The 27,665-nt window shown below is 37.0% G+C and overlaps 1 protein-coding gene across 1 annotated transcript in view; it reads left to right on the forward strand.

The window, feature by feature from the left end:
• trpa1b (transient receptor potential cation channel, subfamily A, member 1b) overlaps window positions 1–15,343 on the forward strand; it is a 39,822-nt gene extending 24,479 nt beyond the window's left edge. The window contains exons 18-28 of the mRNA XM_088919028.1: window positions 41–139; window positions 2,505–2,575; window positions 6,364–6,511; window positions 7,721–7,810; window positions 8,237–8,406; window positions 9,124–9,253; window positions 9,485–9,667; window positions 9,769–9,837; window positions 10,234–10,338; window positions 10,957–11,066; window positions 15,023–15,343. Of these exons, the coding sequence (XP_088775154.1) occupies window positions 41–139; window positions 2,505–2,575; window positions 6,364–6,511; window positions 7,721–7,810; window positions 8,237–8,406; window positions 9,124–9,253; window positions 9,485–9,667; window positions 9,769–9,837; window positions 10,234–10,338; window positions 10,957–11,066; window positions 15,023–15,218 (1,371 nt within the window). The 3' untranslated portion in view covers window positions 15,219–15,343. The remainder of the gene's footprint in view (window positions 1–40; window positions 140–2,504; window positions 2,576–6,363; window positions 6,512–7,720; window positions 7,811–8,236; window positions 8,407–9,123; window positions 9,254–9,484; window positions 9,668–9,768; window positions 9,838–10,233; window positions 10,339–10,956; window positions 11,067–15,022) is intronic.
• Window positions 15,344–27,665: the final 12,322 nt, after the last annotated feature.

The raw sequence follows: 27,665 nt of genomic DNA on the forward strand, positions 1-27,665 counted from the left end.
CATGTTTACATGATCTCATCTGTGGGTTTTTTTTCTATAGATTCAATACAACTTCCAATGGCTGCAAGCCCCTGTGCACTATGCAAAACTAGCAAAAACGGATAAAAGATACCACTTCCAGCCTCTTGCAGCACTAAATGTAAGTCCAATTGTTTAAGAGAACACAACAATATTATCAGTATAGTGACAGAACATCAGATTGACTAATATTTGTCAAATTGTGTCATCATTACATTTTTTACCGTACTCTCACAACTTATGAAAAATATTACATATGAAAGAAAATTAGACATACAGATGAAGAACAGCTGAATAACACTGTGGAGGTGGTCTTTCACCACTGTATTGGTAAAGACTGCAGAAGACAATAATGATAAATATACACAGATATAATCTCTCACTATACAGGATATATGCTTTTCTTCTAAAAACGAGATTCCCTCTGTAAATTGCTAATGAGCTGGGGGGATTAGTGATTGGTATGCTTTTGCCATAATTAAGATACTGCTGTGCCAGCAGTGTCAGATGTACTCAGATCTGAGTGTAAGCAGTGTGATTGCTAATCTTCCTATGTAAATGAAGAACAACACATTGCCGATGTGCCACGCTCATTCTCGCAATTCCTCCCCCTCCTCAGCTGCTCTTCTAACAGATGTAGACTACGTAAACTTCTCTTTGCGTCTAGAAAGCAGACAAAGTGCTGATTATACTGTGGTCCCCAAAGAAACGAAAACAACTATATATTTTTAAAACAGCCACACGTAGTGTGTGAGATGAGAACATCCTGTTTGTGATGAAAAAACAATGTAATTGCAATAACACGGATATAATTCACTAAAGCAGACACTGAGGATTTCAGACGTTTTTCAGGTCAGCTTGTGAATTTCCTGGCTGTTAATTTATTTTGTTCCACATCCTATAACCTCTACTGTATTATAGGTTGGAACATGAAGCCCTGATAGACTAATACACATGCTCTCACATACTACAAGCCATCTGGTCTAGGGAAGTGACCATTGCCTCTGACTGTTCCACTTGCTGCTCAGGTCCCCCAGAGCCTTGTTTGCCCTGAATCTATTCCTACTGCAGCTCTTCTGCCACTGACTAAAATCCTGAAGCCAAAAAGGGGTCCATAACCAGACGATCATAGGCTCAGACCACAAATGTGGATGCTGCTGTTGTGTCCCTGACGGTGTTTTACCATGACTGCCCCCCTAGCTACTTCAGTGGGTACAGAATTGTCGGACTGTCAGCCTGTGATTAGACAAGCTTTCCATCTAGGAGGGGGGTGGGGAGAGGGGGCTGCAGTTTAAGGTACAGAAAGCTATAGGAAGTGGGACAGGCCCAGCTCCAGAGAGGAAGTAGGCTTGTGAAGGTTTTTTACCTTTGCTATGATCAGCTAATTTGATAAGCTATTATATAGCTATAGGTAAGCTATTCGGACCATGAAGACCAAGTTCTGAAAAGGCAAACTGTGCCTAAATGGATATGTGTTTGGTCTAACGCATTATGATAAATGTACAGTACGTCGCACACAACCAGTTTCCTATCATATTACTTGGGAACATCTAGTACTGGCCGGGCTGTCACATTCTGCAAGTACTGTAGCTGAACATTCTCAGCCAGGAATGGCAGCGTTTAAGAGATTTTTAATATTGCATTACTCAGTATGAATACTGTATTAATCAGTTACAGCAGGAAGAAAAATTTACTGTATACTCGATTCTATACCTTTAGGAAAAATTCATTTAAACCTCAAATCCTTCTAAATTTAAGTGACTGCCTTAAAAGAAGATGAGTTTTTAAAATGGTGAGGCAAAATAAAAAAAAGTGATTTTAACTGCAAATATTTAGTGATTTTCCAAATGTCAGTATACTTTTAATTAATACATGTGAAATTTAAAAAAAAATGTATGGTGAAGAATAATAGTTGTACCACAGAGCTAGTGTGTTATAGCTGGAAGAAAGTTTTAGCTACAGTATAACCATTCGTACTGGAAAAAATACTGGTACCAGACCGAAAACTTCCATTTCTAATAGTAATTTTCATGTAATGCAGTGCTAGGTTAATACAGATAAAATGTAAGCATGTTTTATCTCTTAATGTGAATATGATAATATTCTAGGAAAGTAGATTACAGGGGATATTTTGCAACAATAACATACTGTAAAAGAAAAACACTTCTCCAAAGACACGTGTGGATACAAAAAGAAATCCGTCGAGAGAATAGACTAGCCAAAATCACTGCAATTATTTTATTCAAGGGTGATCCATGCACCCAGAATAATTTAAGCAACAATACCAATTAAGGTTCAATAAATTATAAAGTACCAATATATTCTTGGTAGACTTAGTAGTCTGCAGGTAAATGACATACAGTATCTGCACAATGTGTTTCAGTCTGCAACAGATTTTCACCAGGCCCTGAGAGGTGTTGGGGGAAGTATGGAAGAAGGTGTGAGTACAGTATATGGTAACAATCTTGTCTTGGCTTTTTTTTCAGGCAATGGTACGGTTTAACCGCATAGAACTCTTGACCCACCCAGTGTGCAAAAAGTATTTGGAAATGAAATGGTTAGTATCAAAGCCTTTATGTACTCAAAGTAAATGTGTCCATTGAGAGCCAGCACTCTTTTAAAACAATGATGTGGACGAGAGGCTAAAGCTCGTGGAAAAGCAAATAAAACACTCCTGTGTCTCATGGACACTCCTCTGTCAATCCCTTCCTTACATCATCATCATTTCGATATCTTTAAATTACATATTTTCCAAATTATTCTGATTCCTCCAGACAATCCTTCACTCACATCATGATCATACCATATTTCTTAGTCACCTCTTGCTAATTAGTTGAAGTGCAGTATTTGTGTTTGAAATCCCTACAGGTTAGGTACGCATTCTGTATGTGCCATCCTTAAGCTTTCCAGATTCAGCAGGAAATACGTTTAGCTGTGCCAAGAATTCACAATTATATTTTTAATTCTTTAACTGCTGTCAAAAGTAAGAGCAGAGTGCTTGCTTTAATAAATTTGTCAAAACATTTTTGGTAACTCAGTTACTCACATACTGTAATATACACTTTATTGACTTTGTTTTTTTCAGTTAAATTCAATATAAATGGGTGCATGGTAAAAACATGACAGACTTCAATTTTACATCAGTTGCTCATTAGAAAAATATGTGATGTTATGTGCATTTTAAATTAAATGTGCAGGTAGTGTTTTGAGCAGTATTATTGCTTAATATAACAATCTGAGCTTAAGTGTTGTGATTTAAAAAATGCGTGCAGCTTAGTTTGGCATTTGAGCTCAGTTAGAATTGTCAAAATAAGCTGATTAAGAATCTGAATAATTAGCTATTTGAAAAAAATAAATAAAACAAGAATAGCAAAAATTTCATCTAGACCCCGGTCGACTAATGAAGATTGCATGATTGAAGGTAGCAGGTTTTTGAGAGGAGTGGGAAAGAGTTATTATGCATCAACAGCTTCAAACATACTGTACAGCAAAAGAAATTGCCAGAGAAATAAGGAAACCAAATGTGTGAAGGACTGAGCTCATCGTGGAAGGCAGACAGTCAACACACAGTCCAAAGACCTTCACATCCATCTCATCCATGTGTGTAATCATTTTTAAACAGTTCAAGTAAGGATCTGAGTCAGTATGCGTAGGCTGCAAAGGAACAAGAAAAACTTCATTCCATGCTGAAAAGAGAAGAAAAGAAACAACATTTCGGGTATCACACACTGGAAGAAGGCTGCACACCCGAAACATTGTTTCTTTTCTTCTCTTTTCAGCATGGAATAAACCCTTACTTGATCATTTTTAAACTGCATACGACTGGATAACAAATTCTGAGAAGAAATAAAACAGAATGACTTTTGCTGGGATTACAGTATCATTAAATCAGGAAACCCAGTGTTGGGTCTCATTTATCTCCCAATGCCATCAGCAGGAGGCAAAGGAGATCGACCAGCCTTGCCCAGCAGACGTCTGCTGAAAAGGAAGACTGATAAAACATCACACAGCACTCAAACTCTCAGATCCATGGGTCAGCACTGGCAGGGACAATGTTAATGCTAAGGGTGACCATGCTCGAAACTAATTAATGTTTTCATTTTGACAGTGTGTCAGAACCACTTTATCCAATGCAGGGTCATGGGGGTCCTGGAGCCTATCCCAGCAAGTCATGGGTGCAAAGCAGGAAACTGCTCACCCTGGACTGGGCGGCAGTCCATCACAGAGCACACATCACAGACACTAACACTCACACCAGGGCCAATTTTCCCAGAAGACATTAACCCGCCAATATGACTTTGGACTGTGGGAGGAAACCTGCTCAAACACAGGGAGAACGTACTGTACAAACTCCATGCAGATAACACCGCAGGAATTGAACCCAGGACCCCAGCACCGTGAGACAGTAATGTTGACCACTGTGTCACTATGCCACCTGTATCATATGTCCTAATGAAAAATTGATCACAATAATATCATCTGTTCACATTTTGTGTCTAATTTTAAAATACTTGAGGAAATCTGATAGGGCTGGGTGCTAAATTTTGTTTGTGTATCAGTACATAATACTGTAATGCAAGAAAATAAAATGTAAAGAATTACAGTAAGTATATGTACTGTAAATGGATCTTTTACACATGGAAAGTGTATTGGGGAACAGAAATATTGTTCAGTCTTCTAAACTGTGATGCCTAGATTCAACAAAATCTTTGTATGATTTGGGGGATTACCATTTTCCTTATAATAATATACTTTGGACACAGTTGGATTACAGTCAGTTTTCCAAAAACATCTGTATAGCTGGACATGATTTGTGTGTTGCCTGAAACTTGAACACATTATTAAATGTGGGGGATTCTTTGCATACTCTTCCCAGCTGCACAGCCTTCCTAAGATACACTATGATTAATGAGACAATTTACTTAATCATGTCCTTTTTTAATGTACTTTAGGTGGAAACATATTAGTAATCTATAATCAAAATGAAGAAGAACTACTAATATTGCACTTAATTTCTCTGTATTGTATATGCCTGCTTCCTTTACCGTTATTAGCTACCCGTTACATTAAATAAAAGCAGACAAAGCAGTGTTCAGACCCAACCAACACATTGAAATGTAAGAAGATGATTTATCAGTCACCACACAGCCTGGATTAAACAGCCATCACTCTTAGACCATGTTCCTCAGTCTGTTATGTCTAAAGAGAAGGACATATTTAACTTTTCTGGAATGCAGAAAAGTCTAGCAATTTTTTAGAATTCACTACAAAAAACAACGAATATTAAGCTTTTCCCCCACTTTAGAGCATGTGGCAAATATTGAAACTGTTCTGTATGCAGTCTTTCAAAAAAGGTTCATGTCTTCAAGAATGTGAATGTAGAAATTCTTACAGTATGTGAATTCCAATAGGAACATAGAAATGTTGAATGGATTGTGAAACTGAGTATATGTGTCTTTTATAATATTAGTATTTTTCTGGATCATGTTCACTGTAGACATGGCAGGGCCTCATACAGCATGTTATGTAAAATTAATGGATGGTAGGGGACTGTAAAAAAGGGAGATAAACATAGTCTCTTCCCCTTCTCTGAAAATGAACAAGAATAATGCTCACAGAATTGAATAAACATCATCATCATAAGCTGCCCTACGTAACCTCAAGCGTTCAAGGCTTGTGCAAGTTCATCACACAGACCATTAAGATGAAATGTGATCTCGAAAAGCAATTTAATAGAGTGAAAATGTTGTTTTGCATGACCACTCACAATGACTTACAATGCAGTGCTGTTACAACCAGGTTTAAATGGAATTCATGATCATTACCATTTAGAGGTCACATCCTTGTCTTCTCAGGCTGATCAATCTTTAAAATCCTCAAGTCTTGTATTACACAGTTAAAGATAATACAAAGATGATAGATTTGAGCATGCTGTATCTTTTGCTATTATATCGATATATGTTTGTCTTATTATTATTTTCTAATTTTGCTCATTGGAGAAATCTTTGTGTTGTCAGATGAAAGAAACGATTCTTTTATACAGATCTGTTTTTAACTGGAGCTAATAATTTACAATGGTCATAAATCTGTACTGTACAAAACCTCTTCTTGGTTACATTGTATTGATACTATATATACTGCTTTCCCTTTTCCTTTTTAAAGAGATGTTTTCTTCTTTTTTTATTTAAAAGTATCAGTTCAAGTTTTTGAATATGTGCTACTGTATGATGTTATGTCAGGTTTGATGTAAAAGCAGGTGGCACATTGTGAAAAACACACAGCATAGAGAAGCAGATAACCTAGAATATGAGTCACAATCTGGAATCTGTCTGTTTCCCCCCACAGGCTTGCTTATGGAGTCAAAGCCCATGGTCTTAATCTAGCTATCTATACATTGGGCTTGCTGCCTTTGTCACACCTCATTGTGAGTATGAGACCATTAATTAATGAGACTCACGGAAATATAACCGTAGCATCAAAACCCCTGAACAAGGTAATATTACTGTTTAAGTAGCATTGGTGGGCATTTGGAATGGGCAAATGGAGAAATTACTTGTGTGTGTGTTTGTGAATTTGTCACATTTTCTATTTTTACACTATTCTAAGAGATATTTATCTGAAGGTACGGTAGTTTTAAATGCAAAGTGATTAATATATCGTGCTTCTTTTACTTCTTTGTGAAGTTCAAACATTAGAAAGATTCTGAACTGTTTACAGTGCCTTGCAAAAGTATTCTAACCCTTCCGATGGTGTCCTATTTTGTGTCGATACAAAATGATGCATACACATTTTTAAACCTAATATTTTATCCAAAACCTGAATGCTCAAGCTGAAGACTTCTATGGGAAAGAAAGGTAAGGTAGAGTAAAAGTCAGCAAAAACGAAATGGAAAACAATTAAATATGTTGATTGCATATGTACAGTATTCAGATTTGCAAGATGAAAATTTGGTGGAAGCATCTTGGACAGCAATTACAGTAGCTACAGTAGGTTTCTATCAGCTTTGCACACCAGCTTGGTGCAATGTTTTCCGATTCTTCTTGGCAGATTAGCTCAAGTTGCTGGCGGGTCTCTTGTAGACCGCAGTTTGCAAGCCTTTTCACAGATTCGCAAACGTATTAAAGTCAGGACTTAGTCACTGAAGGACATATTCTTAAACCCCTCAAGCCTAAATTTGGCTTTGTGCTTTGTATCATTGTCCTGCTGAAGGATGTTATTTTTTGTCTGAAGCAGGTTTTCCTCTAAGATTCACCAGTACTTTGCTCCACCTACAGTATGTTCCCATCAGTCTTGACAAGATTCGTAGTCTCTCCTGATGAGGAGCAGAACTGTAACATGATGCTGCCACCACATTGCTTGACAGTAGGGATAGGCTTGGCATCAGAAGTAATTCTAATGTACTATGTAAAAAGTATTATTTGCTGATGTTACATAATGTTATAGATGACTAGCACTGAGCGCACTTAAGTCATTATTTATCCTTGTGTAATTTCTAAGACATACAGTAGGTGTTATGTGCAAAAGTGTCTTTCTTTTATTAAGAAAAATCATTAATGAAAATACCAGATTTATATAGTCTTGAATATTTTAGAAGTGAAGTGGTCTTCCCCAGGCCATTCAAGTTGTTTTCCTGTACATTTGTACAAGTTGTCATCATGTACATTTCCAATGAACAAATTCTTTGTGTTGTGTTTTACTACAGCAACATTTTTTTCTGACAACCTGTATGATGCTGGTTTTTGTTATGAATGTATATGCCGTTGGTAAGGAGCTGGTCCAGATTTTCCAACAGGTAATGGATGTTTATGTTCCTAATTACTTATTGAACAATATGAAATACTAGTTGATCTAAAAATTACATCATGTTTAAAGTATTTGTCTGGTATACATTTTGTCACATATCATATATTATATCTGGTGCCTGTTTTACACCTTGTTAGGCTAAGACTTAAAGGATAAGGATTCCAACCAACATTTTATTTCATTTATTTCTTAACAAGCCTCACTAAATGGGTCAGTGACAAATCACATACAGTATCTTGCACTGTTTCTGACAAAATACCAGTTGTTTCTGACAATATACTATAATTTACTGTCTGGTTTATTACTTTACTCTGAAGCAGAAGGAAAGACAAAGTCACATGCAAAATGTAGATAATTTACATCAGTTCACATCAAAACCTATTTTATTGTATTACTTTCTTTTTGTTTTTCACAGCGTGGGAGGTACTTCAGAGACTTCTCAAATTTTTTGGACTGGTCAGCAGCTTTGTTTTCAATATTCTTTGTGGTTCCCTTAATGAATGATTTTAAGGGTAACTGGCACTGGCAGTGTGGGGCAATAGCAGTCCTCCTGTCCTGGGTCAACTTCCTGCTTTATCTTCAAAGGTAATGTCCATTTCTGCATGCACAGGATAATCACATAGTCAGTACTGACATACAGAACGACCAAGCAGGATTTTGGCAGCCATCAGTTCAGTTCAGTTTATTTGTCATACAGTATGCACAAGTGCAATGAAATGCTTATTTGCATGTACCTGTATGCTCCAATACAAGTACATTAAAGAAATTAAAGGAACATGAAAAATAATTCCTTTTTATTTCCATCTCACAGAAAATACCAGGATTGTGACGTTTTATCCCCATGATATGTTAGGCTGGAGCATTTTATGGTTAGCTCAAGACATCCTTATTACTCATTTACTGGGAGATCTTTACAATAATAACAAGGTTGACAAAAACAGGGCCAAGTAAATATGGACCACTAAGTCTTAACATTAAAAGGTTATGGAAATGCTCAATAGATCTAAACTAGAGGAATCTATACATTGCCACAGGTTAGAAGTAAAAATTATGTGGGAGTGCATTTCAAACTGAGAAGAGGAGGTGCTTCTTTACATAGAGGGTTGTGGGAGTGTGGAACTAGCTACCCATGTGTTTGAAGCTGACAGCTTGGCTTCCTTCACAGAATGGCTGGATTAGATCCTTGGATCAGTAAGCTATTAGCTTCCTACCAAATAAGCCAGATGGGCTGAATCTTGTTTACATTTTTTCCTGTGTTCTTGTGTCGGAGAATTAAAATGGCTTGTTTGTTTCTCTGGTCAGGTTTGAGTGGATTGGGATCTATGTGGTGATGTTTGGGGAGATCCTCCGCACCCTCATCTGTATCGTGCTGCTGTTCTTCTTCCTGATGCTGGCTTTTGCCTTGTCCTTTTATGCCCTCATGCTTGGGCAGGTATGAACTTCTAGGTATTTTTCCACTTACTATTGTGGAAATGGTCATTTCCGCCCTGATTTTAAATCAAATTAACAAAACTAAATGATAATTGTTTTCATTTAAGAAATCTGAGAAAATAAAGTTTTCCTAGAACTATAACAAGAGTTGTTCATGGTCAGGGCAAATATTTAAAAAACAACAAAAAAAAAATCGAAAATATGCATAACTTATATTTTTCCCTGTTCCCAGAGAAATTTTGGAACTATTGACGCCTCATTAATGCAGACCTTTGTCATGATGGTAGGAGAGTTGAGCTATCAGGATAATTTCCTCATACCCTCCCTGCAAAATAAACTTCCCTTTCCTCACATCACTTTTGTGATCTTCATCTGGTTTACTTTGCTCATGCCCATTCTCCTCATGAACCTGTTGGTAAGTTATCCATTTTCACTGAAACAATGTCCTTAGATTAACAATGCCAGTAGATTCGTGACTGTTCTACAGAAACATAAATGTGCCTTTATTTGCCACAGATTGGTTTAGCTGTTGGAGATATTGCAGAGGTACAGAGGAATGCAAGTTTAAAAAGAATTGCAATGCAGGTACGTAATTAGACAGCAATATTTTGTACACGCACAATCTAATTAACAGCCTAAAATGACATTGTGTCCAATCACTGTCATTTGTAATAGCTGTATAGCTGTATTAAAAGTATTATTCCAAAGCAAGCATATTTGCATTATCATACTGTAATGTTAATGACCAGAAATGTCAATAACAGCGTAGCAGTCTCTTAAATAATCCACTGCTTATACCACTGAAATGTTTTCCATATCAGGGGTAGAAAAGCATTACTGTAATTTCAAAATCTTTGTGTCAGAACTGTTTCAGCATCATGAATCGATTGCATTCCTCCACAAAAAGTGATAGTCACTGCAAAAATGAATTGAACTTTCGTTGAAAGATCACAACACCCAATGTACTGTAAATGTCTACAGATTGATCTTCATACCAGTTTGGAAGAGAAGTTGCCATACTGGTTTATGAAACGGGTGGATCAGGAGACCATTACAGTCTATCCAAACAGAACCTGTGCAGAAAAGGTTTGTGAAATACTTTCTCAGCCTCTGCTGTCCAACCTACTGCCGTCCAACGTATCGAAGCCAGTTCATGTCTCTCCAAAGTAAATTAATTAGAAATTGATTAATTAAAATTAAGCTATTTCTGCAGATATAATTTTATTTTGCAATGCTCAGATATTGATACGTTTCACATGTTCTCAATATGCATGCAGTGTATTTTACATTATAAGGTTTTGATGTCTGCATTGTAAAAACAAAATACTATTATTGGAATGTCAAAGATTGCATCATGTTTACCCCATTTAATCTCAAATTGTGTATAGGCCAGCTCAATACTGCATCTCCGTGTCTCCCTGCTATTAATTAAATTGATTAAAAACCGACCGTTCTAGCTCAAACCAAAACGAAAGGCACTGTATAGGCTTCAAGGGAAATATACATTAAAGGGCAACTACAAAGACATTTTTATATTAGAAAGAATTCACATTGATGAGTGCATTTCAAATGAAAAAAAAATAAATAAAGAGAATTGACTTGTACTGAATTTTACTTCCCCACTTATTGCACAATATACAAAGTTACAATTCCTGCATGTTCAGGGAAAGAAAAACTGAAAAGCTAAACGTCTCTTCTTGACAGGTTCAATCCCTTCTGAACTGGAGTGACCAGGCTGAGTCTCGTTCTCGGCTTAGTGCCAACACTTGTCACCTGACACCCCTGGAAAACGAGCTGCAGAGACAGAAGTACAGGTGAGAGCCACAGGTTTAAAGTCACTTACCACTTACTCTTACCAGAGTCTTGTACCAGGAGGGTTTGCAAAATACTTTCCCAGCATCACAAAAATGTACAGGTCAGGCTTCAGAGACTCTCAGCTCCCTGCACTGAAAGTGAGTTTAGGTCAGCTTAGGACTGACGAGATCATGAAATACATGATGTATTTCATTAAGTACATTAGTTTCTTACTGTTCAAAATAAGTTATGGCGATATAAATAGTAATAAATAATATTGTAAAAGTTCTAAATAATATATGTTCATAAAATAAACTGTCACTCAAAAGGAGAGATTAAATAGGATGTAGTATACCTGCATATGTTCATATGCGCATATCCTTAAGATACAAAAAATCTTGTAGATTTTCATAAAATATCACATTTGCTTTTTTTACTATGTGTATTTGAATACCAAATCTGACCTGTCATAATAATTTCAACTTCATTTAATCCAATTTAAATTTTGTCCAGTTTTCCCATTTTTCATTTAAATGTCATTCCTTTCGGAGTTGCAACAGGAACAGGGGACTCATTTGGAGTGTACTTGTGTTTCTTATTCTGTACGTGAGTGACCTCTGCTGTCCAGAAGACAGTGAGGCTGTAAACCTATGATAAAGTATTAGACTCTTCCTTCATGATCTCATTGTACAGTCATTTTTACTCTCCACTCCTTAATTTCCTGCTTACTTAAACAAATATTTGTAATTCCATGGAATTGATTTTCTTTAATATCTTTCTTCATTATAATAATTATAATCGAAGTTTCTTTTAGTGATATTTTTCTGACCAAATAATCAATGTGACTGTATCACATTAAAGAAAAGGATTTTGTATTCGGTAATATCCCAGGATTATTTTCATGATGTGTAAGGAATATACACAGGCATACTGGAGAAAGCTATTAAAATGGACTGTATTGGATGTTAAAACAAACAGCTTTTCTCTACATTCATACCCAGATCAACAGTACCTTTTGCCAGAAAATGTCTCAACTATTTACATTGACTTTGATGGAAACACATCCTTTTTAGATAAACAGGTTATACTCATTATACTTATACACAGGTAAATGGTATAACGAAATGCTATTTAGCTCTCAGACGGTAAGAAGTACAAAAAAACACCAATACAATTGTGTAAGAAAAGAAAGAGACAACAGGCAATGTGCAAAACAACAACAGTTGTACAAAATCATATGTCAATAGAATGAATAAAGCATACAAAATTATAGGGAGTGAACATCTTGACATGTGAGGTAGAGGTAGATTTCAATGTGTGTTTGAGTTTTGAAAAAGAGAGAAGGTAAAACGGGGGTAAAAACTCTCTCTGAGTCTGGTAGTCCAGGCCCGAAGGCTCCGGTACCATTTTCCACATGGTAGAGGGTCAAACAGTCTGTAGCTGGGGTGTGTGGGGTCTTTGCTGATGCTTAGAGCTTTCCTCAATCACCGTCTGTCATAAATGTCCTGGATGGATGGGAGAGCAGCCCCAGTGATGGACTGGGCGGTTTTCACCAGATAAGATGTTTAACCAAGGTCCAAACTGGCTGACAAATTGATCATTCAAGTTCCATTTCACTGTTTGTAAGAGAAGGGGGTGTTAACCACAATGTCCTGGCTAAATTCCACTGAGGACTTGCATAATCATACCTCCCTATATTTCTCCTTTAATTCAATATGTTTTTTTCACTTCTGTCTCAGCCATCAGCCAGATGGGTGCTGCTTTGGGATGCTTTGGAATGAAAATTGCCATATACATTGAATGCAATTAATTATTATAGTAGTCATTGTCTTCTTTAGATTCATTATTTAATAATAGGTATTTTATCATACATACAGTACATATAATTTACAGTTTCAGCACTCACTGTGCTGGGGCCTCGGGTGTTATCAGTGTGGAGTTTGTATATTCTCCCTGTGCTTGCATTTGTTTGCTCCTACAGTCCAATCACTTACAGGTAAGTTAAGGCTACTGGGAAAATTGGTCCTGGTGTGAGTATGTGTCTGCATTTCTATCTATGTGTCAGCCTTGGCATGGGAGATTTTTAAAATGTACGGCGATGCTCTTTGAAATTAAATTTGTTGGCCAAAAAATATATATATGGGAAGCTATCCAGAAACATCTGTTACTTGGAACTGCCTGAGCCAACACCTTGTTTGGAAGCTTGAGTTTGTCTCTCTCTGGATATGTCTTTCCAGAGAATCCTCCTATTTGTTTTTGTTGCCTGTTGAAATGAAATGAAAGAGCTATTTGGAGCAGTATTGTAAGGCTTTATTTTCTAGGATAAAGGATGCTGTTAGAAAAAAGCAGGAATGTAATTTTGCAAAACCACCAAACTTTCTACATGCAATATGTCTTAAGCCCATTGGATCCTTTCTAAATAGTAAAGTTTGTTACTTTACTATTTACCATATTTATTTTGGAATATGACATCTGTACAGGGACAAATGTAATATTCCAAAAATTAAATCAAGCTTCAAAATTATAGCAAAACTGCTCTGTTCAAAATGCAACCATCATGTTCAAACATTCGTTTGTCAGAGAAGACATGGATTTGAAATGATGCAGCGCATCAATGTTAAGGCTTACAATCTGCAGATCAAACTGAAGATGGGTCTTCTTGAAGATGGCACACATCTGGAGCTCATTTCTGAACAGCCTGTTGCAGCACATTCTTCTTGAATGTAATGCTAGAATGTATAGCATAGGTTTATCACATCTGTCATGCAGGAATCTTCTTCCTTTTCTTTGCAGATTATTTATAAAGCACAAAACACAAGTAATTTGTTCTTGACAATTCAGATAACACGGAAAAGTGGTTGAGCACAGCTGAGACTGAAAGGGAATATTTGCCATATGGAATACACGTTGCATTTTTGTACTTCTAGTTTATGTGCCACTCATCGGCGGACACACTTCAAAATGCAGGTGTATTGATTACAGTGTATTTATATGATGGAGTGTTTGTGAAAGATAAGTAAGACCCCAGGCGGGTCATGCAGGGCCTGCTTGAGCTTCACATAAATCACTGAAACGTTTCTTCTCACTAACACTATAACAACTACTGTATAAGAATACTATACTATAACAATACTAACACATATATAACAATATAACACTACTAACACTACACTACACATCTGCACTTTCTCCAGTCTTGCTCTCCATCTACGCCTTTCGCCCAACCCCGCAGTGCTCACCCCACCTCGCTGACTGCGATAGCCCTCCCCTGGCCCTGCAGAGGAAACGCACCTGACTTTCATCACTCACTACCATCAGAGTCAGAAGGCCATCAGGCCGCTGTACTTCCATCAGAGAGAGGGGACTGTTAGGCTGTCTCTTCTCTTCGCACACTACACTCACACAAGACCCTGAGCACGCAGGAGAGAAGCCTGCTGCAGTCCGACAGAGCACTGGGGAAAGCACCTCTGGCACCACTGTGTGGCATGCAGTACAGTACGCAGGACCTATCTGGGCTGACTTTTTTATGGCTCTACCCGCCTTCCACGAAGAGTGTTTCTATCGCAAAGGTGCTGTCCATGGAGGCAAAAACTCATGGGGGCTGTGGCCTTCCAGGCTAGCGCTCGCTGCTGCAATTAATCAATTACATATGTTACAATGTATGGCATTCGATGACAAAATACATTTATACTGTAATGTTATTATTGGTACAGTTGTATGATTATTATGTGTTTTAAAAAGAGTATCTACACCATAATACAAGCAATATTTAAAATGCAGTTACACATCTAAACCTTAAGTTTTACACGAATCACTTAATTAATAATTGCATAATAGCTACAATATCTGTAATGCGATTGATAAATCATGCATTAATTTACAGTAACGTGTGTTTAAGTATAGATACCATTAATGTACATGTATTTTGAAATGTACTGTATTTCAAACAGTATACTGTGAACTTTTCTTTTTTCAGGTTGAAGGACATTTCTAATGTCCTGGAAAAGCAGCACAATCTTTTGAAGCTGATAATTCAGAAAATGGAAATAACAACAGAAGCTGATGACAATGATGGTCCCGACCTGTTCCAGCACGGAAATGAAAGGAAACAGCTTCAAAAGAAGAGCAAATGGTTTCCCCTGCTAAAAGCTGTGCATAGTAAAATGCAGTAGAATCACATTTTGTGGTCTGCAGTTGTTAAAACATCAGGAGGGCTTTTAAAACCATTTTAGCAATTTCCTCTTTCTTTTAGAAAATCATATTAGGAAGATCGGCTTCTTACATATATCTAATAGTAGCTGTTAGACATAAAGTATAAAAGAACACCAAACCCAGAAATGTACAAATACATACAGCAGCAATTAATATTAATTTCAGCTTCATGAATGATGCACTTCAGTTTCAAGTGAATGATGAGTTTTGCTCATGAAATATGCCTTGCCTTGTCTGTGTATAAAAAAGCAAATTCCGTTCATACTGATTTTTCTCGTAAAGTCCACCATCCTTTACCATTGTGTAAATTGGCTGTTAATAGAAATTCAAAGTGTGATGTTCATCTTAGATTGTGGGAAGAAATGTACTCTTATTTGCATGCATTATAAATTCTGTAAGAAAATATTAACAAGTTATTTTAATGTACTGGGTATCAATAAACAATACTATAAAGCACTGGTAACTCATTTTTTGTTTCCTATCCTGTAATGTCTATTAATTAATATGTGAAACGATAAATGATTATTTTGAACCACCTGTTCAATTCATGCAATGGCCATAAGGTGTTAAGATTTTGACATGTACAGTATCATCTCCATTAATTTCACGGTAGAGAATGGACTACCATGAAATGGGTTAGTGTATTTGGTGCAGTACCTTCTGTATTTTAGAGAAATGCAGCTTGTATGTTTCTCAGGAGCGTGGTGTCACCAGGGACCAAAACCAACATGTAATAAAAAATGTTCTGGATCCCCATACATCTGCACACATGCAGCAGTAGTATGGCTACTCTTAGAAGAGCTCTGCGTTTTTTCCCTTATACCATTACCTCAACACAAACCAAAGAGTGCTTTACTTATAGTAAGTAAGCTAAATGAATGAAAAATGCAGTCTTCTATATGTCGATTGTAAAGCATACAATGACAATAAATTCATAAAGAGAAAGATAGTTGAGAGGTGATGTGGATAGACATATATTGAGAGTGATACTTCCAAAGATTGCCATTCTTTATTATGAGGATATTATTTTGTGGATCATAGAGTTCAAATCAGTTTATGAATGTTAACACAAACATAAAATGTATAATTCATCCAACATGTTGACTTTCCAGGTCACACAATAAATGATAAATCATCTGTATCTGAAAAGGCTTGGTCCAAATAAATATTTAGCATGGGTTTTTGCCTTCTTGCTCTGCTTTAAAGTGTGTTTAGAAAATCCTCAGATTAACACTGTATTAAGTGATGTGTTTGGAATGTACAGTATGCATCACAGTTATCAAGATAAAATCAGCAATGCAGTATCAACTTACAAAAAACGGATTATGTAGACACATTGCATCAGGAATTAAAAACACTCAGGACATACACTAAATACAAGCACTGTTTTGCTGTTTAGACAAATGGAGTTATACAGTTATTATCTCCCAAGCTACATGCCTAACTTCCACATTGCTGCCCTTATAAAGCTCTTAGCCCTGCTGTGTCAACATGTACAGTACGTCATGATTTACAATCAGCGCTTTCTTTCAAATCGATATAAAAAATAAATAGAATGCACTGCTCATAAATATAAATGTAGATATAATTAATAGATAAATGAATAATTAATATAGAAAATATACAGTATATCAGCAATAAACACATTCAAAAGAATCAGGGGACAAAGTAATACACATTTTTTAATTATATTAAGGAAACAATAAATTACACTACTTTTTCTTGCCTTGTTTTTAAGTTTCCTGATAAAAATATTTTCACAGCTGGAAGATGAGAATAAATTTTACTTTCAATTTTTTTTTTCTTCAAATTCTTGGTATTTTTCCCTGGTTCCCAGATACCAAGGGTCATCTGAGATCCGTCATTGAGTCAAACAGAAGCATTTTAACAGGCGGCCTAAATGTAAGCAACAGAAGTGGTGGAACAGTACTGTGTAGGAGTGCCTACCTGATGAAGGCCCTGTGTTTAAAAGGAGTCTAGCTGGGGTGACTACTGGTGTAGAGCTCCTCATGTAGAAATGAAAAGGCTGATGGTTATGCACATATGCGATAGTTTTGAGGGTTACTAAGGAAAAAAATCAATTATAGCTTGAATCATATTATAGTTCGGTAAGGGATATTGATTTGGTTGCTTTTTAAAATCAAATCTCATTATAGTTAGAAGAGCACAGTAGTACTACACATTGATGTTTATGTTGCCTTTTTTAAGGATGAGCGCTACATTACCAATTTTCCGGTCAATGGGTGTTTCCTCTGTCTTGAATGCTTTTAGAACTGTTTTGTCAATGGCTTATAAATGACATCTTTGGTACAACTGGAAGAATCTTTCCATACCTGTAGCACCTCAGCCTTTACTGTGTTAATACCAGTTACTGTAGTAACTTGCCTTTCCTCAGCTTGAGATGCTACTGTATATGTTGTTGGTTTCCTCCTTGGCAACCATCTGAGTGGAATATTTAACACATCAGCCATTTTCCTTTCATCACATTATTATCCCAAATGCATTTTACCTCATTCTTTACTGTTTCTATTGCAGTTGTAAAAGTTTTGTCATTGATAAGATACCTTTGCAGTATTTCTTTATGTCAGTTTTTCAGTTTTGCTAATAACTTTTCTAACCTGTATTTTTTATTTATTAGAATTCTTTTAAGTAGATCCTGTTCACTTTATATGGTGCTTTCTTTCCCTTTATATTTTTCTGAACTGGATTGTTGAACCATTCCTAGCCTTTTGAATTGCCTAGTCTTGGGATAAGAGTCCACACACAGACAATGGGTAATGGAGCAAGCTATCAGACTGGGGCTCCCAAATGGCTCGGCCAGTGAGCTTGCTCTTTTGTCCCGTTCAGTATCAGACTGAGGTAACCGCTATGGTATCTTAGCATAGTCCGGGGTGTCCCTGCTGTGCTGTGATGACCAGACCTTCCTGCCAATAATTAATAATAATAGGAATTCCTTACACTTATACAATATTTTTGTAAACTGCATCTGCTTTGAAGGTTTTACAGTGTTTGGGTGGATTTGTTTGTACCAAATTAAATATTTTTCTTTGCACTTACGGTGTGTGCTATAGTACTGTAGCTATGCTACATTTTCCCCCTGCATCCTATCTGAGCTTCCTTACAGATGAAACTAGCAACATGGATGCGACACAACCCAAAATGCAAAGAAATAACCCGTGGCTTCCTATTAAATATAGTACAGTAAATCAAAATTGTAACAAACAATATGCTGTGAGAGCACCCCCTTGAAAAAGACATAAAATATTGATTAGCTTTAACAGTTTATCATATCAGGGTGAATTTAGAAAAAAAAAGGATTTATTACTGAACATGCGTTTATTAAATATACAAACTTACTGATGATAAAAAAGAAAATGTTAAAAATTTCTAATAGAAATAAATTACAGTTCTTTTGTTTGATGTTAACAAGTTTAATTTTGTATTCCCTGAAGTTCATTTTGGATACAGGCTGTTTGAGAAAATATACTGACAACATGAACATGAAAGGCTTCTGATTTATGAGTAGCTGCATCTTTTCCTGCCAGATTCAATGAATACACTAAGTTCTATGTGAACTGCTCAGAAACAAATTTATAACTCCAATAACTCATAAGGGTTTCTGTGCAAGTAATGGAATTAGCATGTTAATTCCAACTGGCCTCCAGCCCAGGCATGATATCCCTTTAAGGTTTTGTCATAGCAAATGCTAAATTCTTACTTTGTCCACTGGCGAGCTTAACAAACATAATTCTTATTTATTACATAGTCCACATAATTCAACTCTTGGTTTGAAACAGTGAAACAAAATTCCCATGAAGAAGACATTAAATTAAATAAGCTTGTTGATCAGTCCTAATGGTAATTTCACAGTGTGTACAAAAGCATTTTCTTAGAGAGTATAACATTTCATTCTGTGCACCTGCACAGCAAATGTAAGATTCTGCTCTGTGATGGTATACTGTTTAGATTAGTGGTCCATTGGGAATGGACTTTTACAAGCTTGTAAGAAACAATCAGGTCATTAGTGAAAATCTCACGTCAGGTTTTATTTCTTGGAGAAGTACCCAGCATTGTCAGATTTTCACAATCGGCCAAGTCCTGAAACCTTTCTAAAGACAACTGTTGTTGTGTCAGCGTCGCTCCTCTGAAATCTCCCTCTTTTCTTCAAAACAAGCGACCCTGAACGCATTTTTACTGGTGGGCTTCCCGGGCTGGTCATGTCTTCCTTGAAAAATGTACTCTATCCACATACCTGGATACTGGCCAAGTGATGGTGATTGAGACAGACGTTTCAACATTTAGAATTCTTGCAAATTTTGAAATTCTTTGGCAGATCTAGTTTACATGCTTTGCATCCTTGTCACATTCAAATGAGCGTTTTGCCTGGTTTTCATTCAGCAGGTCATGAAGCTAATTCAAAACTTTGGCCTAATCAAATATTGAGTATGATCAAGGCTGCCTATTTCCAATTGACTTCTTGTATCCCACCAAGATGTCAGGTACTGTGTTTAGGACTTGATGAAGTTGATGAATGTATCATAGCTTTGATTTAATCTGAGCTCAAATGTTTACCTGCGTATGTCCTTGTGACCAGCAACTGGCCTAGACTGTAATGTAAGCTCTACTGTTCCCCACAGTAGATATTCTGTGCTTTGAAAACCTTTAGACACATCACTAACTTGTTTTCTTCAGAAAAAGGCTAGCATCATGCCCTTCTGAAACGGGTGGCAAAAAGAATATCCTCTCTTGTGTGAAATCTGTTGCAGGAGCCCTGAGAGTTCACCGGGCAGTTGGAACCTATTCCACATTTTGCTGGAATCTTTCACTCGAGCTTGTTAATGACGGCCTACTGTACATGTTGCTTTTTGGTAAACCCAGTCTGTCCACCATTTTCTTGTACTTCTTCCTTCTTCATTTACTGTTATCACAAACCCTATTGAGCTTTAGTTTTAACAGCTTTCATTGCTTTTCTGAATCACAACTTTCCAGCGATAATGCTTGTAGAATTATTCTGTAGAAATAATCAATTGCTGACACTGAAAAGTGATACCGTAATCGTCTACCACATATTGACAGCCCTGTATTTTTAACAGACTATTTCTTTAATGCATGTTATGTCATTTTCTTGTTACATTTCAAAGCTGTAACTGTAATTTATATTTTACAGGAAAATAATTAAAAATAAGGTTTAGAAATCACTTTCTCTGTGACTTTTCACTTCCTAAATATTTTGTCTGTGACTGTACTTTAGTTTCCTTTCATATCAATGCCTTAAAATTAACTTTATTTAAACTAAAATTAGTCTGCATATTACTCATTTTGCAGTCAATGTTTTTACTTTTGACTGGAGCAATGTAACTTGCACAATTCCTTGCATTTGAATAGAAATACTTATTTTCCCATTAAGTGCATACTCATCAATAAAAAATGATCTACACCTTAGTTGTTTTAAGCATTTTACAGGCATTTAACAAATGAAGAACACCTCTTTGTGTATTTAAGATAAACCTAAAAATGACACATTAATTTAATATTCAGTGGTTGTGGATTTGGAATAACCTTCTGAAAATGCAAATCTGGATAAATGGTTATTGGTAATGTTCATTTTAATGGTTTCATAATCACTCATGTCATATGAATTTTTAAAAAGGATTATTTTTTGTGTGTGTCTGTTCTGTGGGATAAGTGACAAAACAACATCATTAATATCTTGGTTATGTGACGTCTAACTTTGAGACAAGGCAGTACATTGGATATTAAAAGAAGCCTAATGACTTTTGGTTTTTATAAGCAAAGATATTGTTCTCACAGTATAAAACAGTATGCGCACCTGCAAGTGGGCTGGTTTTCAACACCAGCTTTAGAAGCAAATGACGTAAAAACAAAAACAAAACCAAAATCCCAGAAAATCCACATCTGTCAGAGATCAGTATGGGCATTGCAGTGTTGCATGCCTTTCTGTTCCAAGACACAGCACTTAATTTTCCCCTAGGAAAACACAATCAGTAATGGCCCTGTAATTCAGGATTGGATGTGCTACAGCTACTAAGCAACAGCCTTTTAACAGATAAGCAGGCAGAGGGCTTTATATACAGCTAACCCTACTGCTAGGTTAGTCTTTTAGTAGCTAAATTAGTTTATTTGCCTATCTGTCTTTAAAGTGATTTTTAAATTATTTTTAGATACTTAAAATATGTATAAATATGGTTAAATAAAAATTAAGCTTGGCATTGCTTTCTATTATCAATTGGACCTATTTGTTATTCTTATTGGAAGCCTTATACAGTGCTTAGATGATTGATGAATGTAATGGATACAGACTTATCTACATATTGAAATTGCATAAGGAAGAAATGTGCATTTACTGTACCTCCTTCTTGGCCTCCATCTCTAGTCTTCTCTTTCCCGACTTTCTTCTTAGTCTAACCTTTGTGACAATTGCTGTTTCCTGACAAATAAAATGTCCTATATTCTGCATTTCCCATATCCTCCTACCAAAGAATGGTGGCATCCGTGATTTCTGATGTGTTTCTTATTACTATAATTCATGTTGTATTTTACATGATGGGATATCATTTATTTCACTACTGGTGGCTCAGGCACAGTTAAATGCCAATATTCACTGTGCTGAGCAGTGTGATGTACAGGTATTTGTAGGCGTTTACCTTTATCCTACATCTACCTTCTCAGTTCAGTTCAGTTCTAGCTCAAAATGAAACTTTTTTATGTTCAACGGGTTTTAGACAGCAGTGCTGTCGTAAGTCATGTCCGTGTTTCCTGTCCTCAAGTAAATTATGATAACATGAGCCTTCTTGACACACAGGAATGAATGAATCTGTGCTCACCATAGCTCAAGGTTAGGAGGGTTTCGGAGAGAACTGCATTCTCAGAGGGGCAGGGAAACGGCACCTGTTCTTGAGTCCCACCAGCACACTGGTTCACCAGAAACAGGAGAGTGCTTCAGTCCTGCGGGCTAATGAGGCCCAGATGAAAATCCTGTTGAACGAGGAGGCTTCCCTCTTCAGCAGCTCACTGGTCTGATTGAGGAGTGAATTGTTTGGAATTCCAGCAATCATTCTTATTTTTAAACACAGATGCTTTTTATCTCACCTACTAGACATTGTTGTTTTTTCTACTACTTAATCTCCTAATCTCTGCGTAATTATTAGGGGTGTAATACTATACACTAAGGGGGATCTCTTCAACTGGATGCAAGCTATTCAGATTATAGGTCCTGTTTATTTATTATTTGACATACTCTCATCGTGGTGACATGATGGTGGGTAGTACTGCAGCCTTACAGCACGTTTTGAGTCCTGGATTTGATCCTAGCCTTGGGCGTTTGTCCATGTGGAGTTTGCACCCCATGTTCTGGAGGGCTTTTTCAGGCCATTGTTGCCTTGGGTCCTTGCGTCTAAATTTAAATTTCAGTCTTGCTTCACCAAGGCCTGATACCCCTTTGCTGAAGCAATTTCCCCATACAGGACAATCTCAGGAGTCTATCCATTCTCCATCACCTCTCTTTGTGGTTCACACAGCACAAGCACACTCTCTGTTGTTTGAGAGAAGACATGACTGTTGTGTCAGCATGCCCACTTTTTCCCGCACCTTGACCTCAGGGAATTAATCCCTCTGGATTATTCAAAGAAGCTGAGCAAGCAGCACAGATACAAATTAGTGCCTGTAGTCCTGGTGTGTTCAAACCTGACCCTAAAGGGTGGGTGTGTCTGTAGATTTTTCAAGTTCTCTTTAAAGCAGCAGCACTTAAAAAGCTGGGAAACACTGTCAAATTGGTCCAGTTAAGACAGCAACTACTGTAGGTGTTTTAGCTCTTTAAGAGCTACGTTAGAATGAAAACTCACCAAACACACTGGTCCTCCAGGGCTAGGATTTGACACCCTTGCTGTAGTTTGTCCTATGTCTCTTCCTTAAAGGCGCATACTAAGAACACAAGCTTGGTGAACTAAGTCCTTGTTGAGTGTAAACCTATTTTCCACACCATCTTCATCCTTTCCAACATGGATTTTAGTGACAGTGTACCAGACATGGTCAAGCAGAAACATCTGATGCTATACTACATTACCACTCTTGAAGAGTTCTTGGCTTTGTTGATGGGTAATTCAACATTAACAGACTGACTCATTATTAAAATAAACATTTATGATTTTCCACAGAGAATGATAAACACGGTTATTTCCATGAGCTACAGAGGTTCATCAGGCTAGACTGTTCCTGGTTTCCATGGAATTAAGCGGACAAGAGAGTACAAGACTCCCTAATAGGCTGACACACTGGTCTATCAAAGGGTTTATCTCCATTAAACAGCTGGGTGTACTGGAGCATTTGGGGTCAAGTACCTCACTCAAGGTACAGTAGCAGTGTCTGCAGCAGAGACTGGAAGCCACAGCCCAGCAGTTATTAGTCCAGAAATCTACCCACTATGCAATACTGCCCCTGTAGATGGAAGAACAAAACATCAAATTATTGACAAACAGAGAAAAAAAATGTAAGCTAAAAAATCAAATTAATGACAATCGGTAAAAAAAAACAGAATGTGAATAATTTGGGTGTGGGGTACGGGGCAAATCTAGTGTTTCACTACATACCATAGTAAAATGAATGAAAACAACCCCTTCTGGTTTCACAGGTGGCTGTTTGCAACTTTCTCCCTTATGCCCTGTGGAATGAACTGCAGCTGTGAAGCTACAGTGTCCATGGGAACAAGTCAGCGTGGAAATCGCTCCTGATGTCATTGACTTGCACCTGCCTCAACTCAGTTACAAACCCAAGTGGGAGAGCAAATGCAGAGATTATGATGTCTCGAGATCTGTTTGTTGACAGAGTAATAGGGCTACGATTTGCTAGATTAAGATCAAAACTAAATTAAAATTCTTCATCTTGACCTCCCAGTCTTGCCCAAACTGATATACTTTAACTTTCCTTTTAATAAACAGCTGGTTATTTGGCACAGCTTAACCAAGAATGACTGGAACAATTTATACTGGGATGTCTTAAAAGGTACCAGTTCCATAGCTGATGACTGATAAGAAAATATTTAAATATTTCATTTTCTTTTAAAAAAGGGCTGTATATGGCACAGGTACCAAGACGTATTCACTCAGCTTGATTCCCTCTAAAACTGATTAAGGTGAATAAATGCTCTTTCACCTCAGCAAGCTAATGTAGCCTTACTACTGGCAGTGAAACCAGCTACCAGCGGAGATACTCTGTATATTTACAACAGTGATTGCAGGGTTCCTGAGAAAATGTTCAAATCCATTGTTTATTGAAAGCTTTACAGCCAATTTAAAAAATCACTGCTCTAGCACAACTGAAAAATATTTTTATATATCTTGCATTTGTTTGTTTACTAATCTTTTTTAATGAGCTCAATATTTTCTTTTTTTGTCTGTAATCTTTCTATCATCACAGTCAGTCAAAGAGAACTAATTTGTGGCCTTGAATTAAAAAAAAATGCTTTGGTCATTTATCATGAATTTTGAATGTGATAAACTACACCTCACCATTGATGCTAATATTATCTGTACTTTCAGAAATAGTGTCTAGTAATGTCTTATGTGGGGTCTTAATATTTACTGAATTTTCTTATTATTTAAAGATAGACAACCTCTAACTGTTTGAGCAAGTACAAGTAAAGTATATCTCACACTCTAATGCATATTTTTCATCTATTTTATTTCAATGGAATGATCATTACACTTGTCAACATACAGTAAGTCACATTGGCATGTGACTTAAAATTACTTTGGTACAAAGCCTACCAGCACATAAGACTGAACCAAACTAAGCATGCCACCTGGGGAGACACTAGTTTCAGGCTTTTGTTGAGTTGTTAGGTACAGTATGCACTGCTCTAGTGATTGTTCTGTTTCACAAGGAAATGCTTACAATACATACCGTAAGGAAAACCACAAATGAGATGAAGTTATTTGGCCCACCTTGTTTGTTTGGTGGCTAATAGCTGATTGATCTGAGCATCTCGTCACGTCATGTCCTCAAAGAAGCCAGAATATTACTTCAACAACATGGCAGGGTAGCTTAAAGCTATGACACGCTTCTATAGAACTTTAATTGAGAGTGTGGGTACCTTCTTGATAACAGTGTGGTATGGCAATACAACTGCCCCAGAGCGGAAACACCTGGGAACAGTCATATGCACAGCATCCAAGATCATCGGACACGATCTTCCCTCTGTCCCATCTATTTACGACAGCCACATCAAATGGAAAGGTAAGAAGGTGTTCACAGCCCCCTTCCATCCTGCCAGCTCCTTTCTTAAACTGCTCTCTTCGGGGAGGAGGTTTCAAAGCATCAAATGTAATATTGCTCAATTCTGAAATACCCATCTAGAGGCCTTTAGGCTCTCAATATGTAGATCTTAGATGTTGTATTAAAATGGGAGTGAATAGAAATATGCATAGAATAGACCTTTGATTGGTTGAATAATATGTACTGTGTAAATGTAATCTGTATTTTGTTGTTTTTTGTTATTTTAATCTGGGCCAAACTGGGGCAAATTCCAATCAATTTTGTTGACATGGCAACAAAGTATCCCACAACCCTTTGTAATCCAATGTCTCAATGCAATGTCTCATATCCTCTGTACTGTATTTAATGCGCTGCCCTGTTGCTTCATTTTATTCCATCTAGTTCATATTTTCTTTAGAATCATATTTCACTGTTGATTCTGAAGAAATTCATTGAATTAAGTTTGTCACTGCCTTTGAGAATCTAAAATACTTGAAACCCTTGAAGCACTCTCTGTTCATAACCAAAAATGTTCCGTTCTTCAAGGCTGTCAGTGAAGGACTTTCCTTTGAGCCTGGGAATGTATCTGGTAACTCTTCTCATGGGCTAATTCCAAAGAAATTGGTCCAAAGTACCAATATGTTTTTGGGATTGTGGTGACCAAAATCATACATAGTATTCTAAATCTGCTCTTGCTAGTGCATCACACAATGCTAACATAACATCTCCTGATTTAAATGAATAACTTTTAAATAAATATAAATGTGCATATTCCATTTGCCTTTTTTTATACAGTATATTACTTCTCCACAGAAGGGGTATTTGAAGTGTCCGTGTCAACACCCAATTCTTTCTTATAAGGAGCCAATTCATGTTCAGGATCTATAGTTTGTTTTGCTACCTGCAGGTAGTACCCTACACTTGAGTACATTAAGTCTGTCAGGACTTTGACAAGTCCTCAGTTTGTTCTAAATCATTTTCAGTTTCTTCTGTAGCTTCTTCAATAGGGTGGCATGGCAGTGCAGGGGTTAGCATGGCTGCCGCACACTGCTGGAACCCCAGGTTCGATTCCATTCCTTGGACGCTATGCATGTGGAATTTTGTACGTTCTCCCTGGGTTCCCATGGGTTTCCTCTGTGTGCTCCAGTTTCTTACCACAGTCCAAAGACAAATGTCACGAATGTCGGAAGGGGGCATGCTGTGGAATGACAAAGAGAGCAGTTAGTGACCCTATGCGTAGCCACAAAAAAGGCAACACGGAGGTTAGCCCAGGCTCAGGGGATCAGAAGATGTCGGGGTAGAAGCTTATGCCCTCAGGCCACGAAGAGGAGCGACCTGGTGCTAGGAGGGTCTCAGGACATCCGTACCCTCAATGCTGAGTGGGGAGCAGAGCAGACACAGGACGTAAATAGGCTACACAACAAGACACACCAAAAAGACATGAATGATCACAGGGAACTGAGAAGGCTCTAGGTGTACAGGGCGTGACGATAAAGGTACGTTGATTGGCTTCTGGGAAAATAGGCCCTGGTGTGCGTGTCTGTGTGTTCCCTGAATCTTGTCCAGGGTGTATCCTGCCTTGTGCCTGTTGCTTGCTGGTATAGGCCCCCAGCTGATAAAGTGGTTAGAACATGGATGTATGGATGTAACTGCAGTTTTCTTCTTATCCTTCTATTTTATAACATCTGCACATTTACTACACAACACCTGGAATTTTCCATTCTTTTCTTTTATTATATCATATTTGTATACATTATATTCGATTGTAAGACTTTTCAAATTTTATTTTTAATTTTAATCAACCGCCAAATCGAATATAGCTCCAATGTGGAGCTTTCCAATGTGGAAACTTTGCAAATGAAAATGATATGGCTCAGGCATTTAGTAGTGTGTTTAGGACACTGTAAAATGCATATTTTGTAATTGACTTTTATCCTGTCAAAAGCTACTTTCTTCTGATTTTTTTTAGCTATTTAACAACACACCGTCACATACAATACAGGTATACTGTAAGTAATAAACAAATAAATAAAAGAAGAATGATGGTAATATACTGTACTATGTTTTAAAAAAGCACTAATGGCCATTAAGAAAATGGGAATTATACATTTTATACATTATGTTTTTTTTTCAGGTAG

The sequence above is a fragment of the Atractosteus spatula genome, chromosome 6 (assembly GCF_055471065.1).
Source record: "Atractosteus spatula isolate fAtrSpa1 chromosome 6, fAtrSpa1.hap1, whole genome shotgun sequence".
Taxonomy (NCBI): domain Eukaryota; kingdom Metazoa; phylum Chordata; class Actinopteri; order Semionotiformes; family Lepisosteidae; genus Atractosteus; species Atractosteus spatula.